The 3,153-nt window shown below is 59.3% G+C and overlaps 1 protein-coding gene across 2 annotated transcripts; it reads right to left on the reverse strand.

Annotated features, from left to right (window-relative positions):
* Positions 1 to 298: 298 nt before the first annotated feature.
* CHAC1 (ChaC glutathione specific gamma-glutamylcyclotransferase 1) lies at positions 299 to 3,153 on the reverse strand. Of its 2 annotated transcripts, XM_033107041.1 has the most exons (4): positions 2,757 to 3,145; positions 2,285 to 2,655; positions 1,827 to 1,862; positions 299 to 1,405 (listed from the first exon to the last, which is right to left on the reverse strand). In XM_033107041.1, exons 2-4 carry the CDS (start codon positions 2,531 to 2,533, stop codon positions 1,004 to 1,006), a joined length of 687 nt encoding a protein of 228 aa, XP_032962932.1. In that variant the 5' UTR covers positions 2,534 to 2,655; positions 2,757 to 3,145; the 3' UTR covers positions 299 to 1,003. The 2 variants fall into 2 exon arrangements, with proteins under 2 accessions (XP_032962932.1, XP_032962929.1); XM_033107038.1 differs by having other exon boundaries at positions 2,285 to 3,153.

Consider the following 3,153-nt stretch of genomic DNA (forward strand, 5'->3'; position numbering starts at 1 on the left):
GGTCGGTGGCAAGGGCGCTGTTCACAGGGCTGCCACATACAGCCGCGTGGGCTGAATTCTGCCTGACTCAGGGGTGTTCTTTGCATGCACTAAGACATGAGTGGTACCCATACGAGTGGTGTAATGTGGCAGTCCTGCCTGCTGAGCTGCCCGCTCCCTGGGAGAGAGGGACACAGATGAAGAGGGAGTCCTTTCCCCTTTTATGAGGCTTCCAGGGCTTCACAACCCCACTCGCCCCAACCCATCTGAAGAAAGAACCACATTCCAGCACAGCACAGATTATAAGAGATCTGTTTATAGATAACATTATGGGACAGATGGGATAATGCCGGGGCCTATAGTGATAAGCTTCCTACCCATAGATGACCAGATAGACAGGATTGGCCAGGCACACAGGACAGGGAAGCACAGCCAATGGCTTAGAGGCCTAGGCCCAGCCTTAGCAGCTGTGCCTGGGCTCCAGATGCAGCTTTGCCCGGGGGACCTGGGGGGTAAGCAGGGCTGACAGGGGCCTCAGTTCCTACAGGGCCCCTTTCCTCACTTCCTCCTGTCCCTCATCAGCAGGCTGACACCTTTCTTAGGCGGTATTTCTGGGGCAAGGGAATGGTTGATCTGGGGGGGGGGGGGTCGCGGTCAAGCCTCTTGAAGGCTCCCTGGAGAGGTGGAGGTCTGGGGAGTGTGAGGTTAGCAGCAGCACTGAGGGGAATCTGGTCAGGCACCAGATGTCTAGCGTGGGGCACCACTCAGCAGAGCCCCTGTGTCCAGGGCAGGCCCCCACCCTGCCCACAACACCAACATGGTGCAATAAATAGTTTCAAGTAGTAAGTCAGTGTCAGGCAGGCGGGAGCTGGAGGCTGACAGACAGGCAAGGGCTCAGGCAGAGACGCCCCTGCTGCCCGTGAATCCTCTCATTGGACTCCTTATATCAAGTCTGTCTTTGTGCACAGAAGTGGGGACCTGGCCCCCATGTCCGTGAAGGCACTCCCTGCAGGGGCTCAGCCCCTCAGACCAGTGCCAAAGCCTGCTCCGTGGGGCAGAAGCAGGGCAGCATGGTGCCCACAGCGTCCACGATGGCTGCCAGGTGCTCATCCTGTGCCTGGGGTCCACAGAGCTGCATAAAGTCTGCCAAGCGCAGCAAGTACTCAAGGTTGTGGCCAGAGAAGCCACGGCAGGCCAGGATCTGTGTAGCGATGGCCTCCTCAGGCGCAGGGCCCAGGTAACCAGGGTTCTGTGGGGTGGCCACGTAGGCCAGTGCCTTGAGTGGTTGGTCAGGGCTATCTTGGGGGTAGAAAGTGACTTCCTTGGTATCATAGCCACCGAGCACGGCCTCCCGCACGTTCAGGTACTTCAGGGCTGCGCTCACCTGCTCACCTCGCACCTGGTATGCAACACCCCAAGTGCAGCCCTAGAAGGAAACACGGGCACCAGGGTCAGTCACAATCGTTCCTGCTGGTCCCACGCCAGGACTATGCTCTCTTAGGACATGGGAGGAGGGCTGATGAGCCATCTCGTAACAACACGTCGAGCCCTCATTCTCCCTTTCTTAACAAGGGTTGACAGGGTGGTCTAGACCCAAGGTGAACAAGATCACTACTCAGAGTGTGGTCTGAGAACCAGCGTCATCACCTGTAAGCTCGTTAGGAATCTGAATTTTGGGCTCTAACAAGATCCTCTGGAGATTATTGTGAGAAGCACTGAGCTAGACCACCCTTCCCTTCCACCAGAGGGACATCTAATCTGCCCTGCAGCCAAGGACCTACAAGCTCTGTCTGGCCACACCCCTCCATGCTGGACCCCAGGGTCCTTTTCTTCACTCAGGCACTTACCTCATGATCTTCAAGGAGGGTCACCACACGGCCAGGCTAGAAAGGGAAGAAAGATTTTGAAAAGGACAAGTTAAAAATCAGCTCTGCCATCAGTGCCAGAGGAAATCCTTTATCAACCCTGCCGGCCCAGGCCTCAGAGAGTCCCACTCATGCAGGAGAAAGTGGAAGGAGTGCTGCATGGATGTAGGAGAAGTAGATACAGGGTAGTGGCTCAGACTGATAAGCAGAAATATTCATCAACACAATGATCCACAGGATCACAGGCTCAAGCCACCACACAGTGAGTGATCACTGGGCACACAAATTTAAGCCACAAACCCCTGACACAGGTTTACACATAGCCCCCATCAGCACTGAGTCAGTCTGCCAAGAGAGCCCCGGACGTTTCAGGGCACCAGCGCCCACTATCCTGTCCCCACCCCAACCCCTTATTCTCCGGGGCATGATCGGATGCTCACCATCTTGTCGCTGCCCCGATGGAAGGTGTCTCCCTGCCAAAACCTGCGGCTATAGCCGCGCACGAAGCCCACACGGCTGTCGCTATAGGCGAAGTCGGGCCTCCACACCAGGGAGCCGTACCCAAAAATCCACAGAGCTTGGGGGTCGACGTCGACCCGGGGCGGCTGCGCAGGCGACGAGGCGGGTGGCGACGAGGCGGGGATCGGCGAGGCAGGCCGGGTGTTCCGGGCTGCAGATTCCTGCTTCATGGTGCCGGGCACAGGGACGGGCCCGGGCGGCCTCCGGGACAGGTCTCCGGCGCGGGCACGGAAAGACCGACGGACACGCACACCTGGCCTGGCACCGCTCGGTCGCTCCAGCTGCGCGGCCCCTGCCATGGCCCTTTATAAACCCTCCGGCTGGCAGGCCCCGCCCACCGCAGCCGGCTGCCGCGGTGATTGGGGCGGGGAAAATTCCCTTTTGGCCAATTACCTTTGGATTTTGCTGCCCGGTTAACCGCGCCGCCCTCTGAGTGGGTAATTGAGCCTCCGGCCCCTGGTCCAGTGCGCCCGCTGATTGGTTCGGCTCCATCTCTGTAGAAAACCTGTCAGGAGTGATGCAACGGCGAGGGAGGTTTCCCCAGCTTTGGCATGCAGCAAGGGCGCCTCGGATTGCGTCAGGCGGCGGGCAGTGGGCGCGGACGCGGGCACTGGTCGTCTCCCTGCTGCCACTCTATGACCTGGGTCCTTCAGGAACCACGGCAGGCGGGTCTCAGGCGGTGTCTCCCCAGAAGTCCGGCGGGTGCACCTGGCCGAGTCACTGCCACCCCAGAGACCCCAGAGAGCTCCTTCTGGCCATGCCCTGCACTGGCCCTGGGCTCACCAGGTCT

The sequence above is a fragment of the Rhinolophus ferrumequinum genome, chromosome 6 (assembly GCF_004115265.2).
Source record: "Rhinolophus ferrumequinum isolate MPI-CBG mRhiFer1 chromosome 6, mRhiFer1_v1.p, whole genome shotgun sequence".
NCBI classification, from domain to species: Eukaryota; Metazoa; Chordata; class Mammalia; order Chiroptera; family Rhinolophidae; genus Rhinolophus; species Rhinolophus ferrumequinum.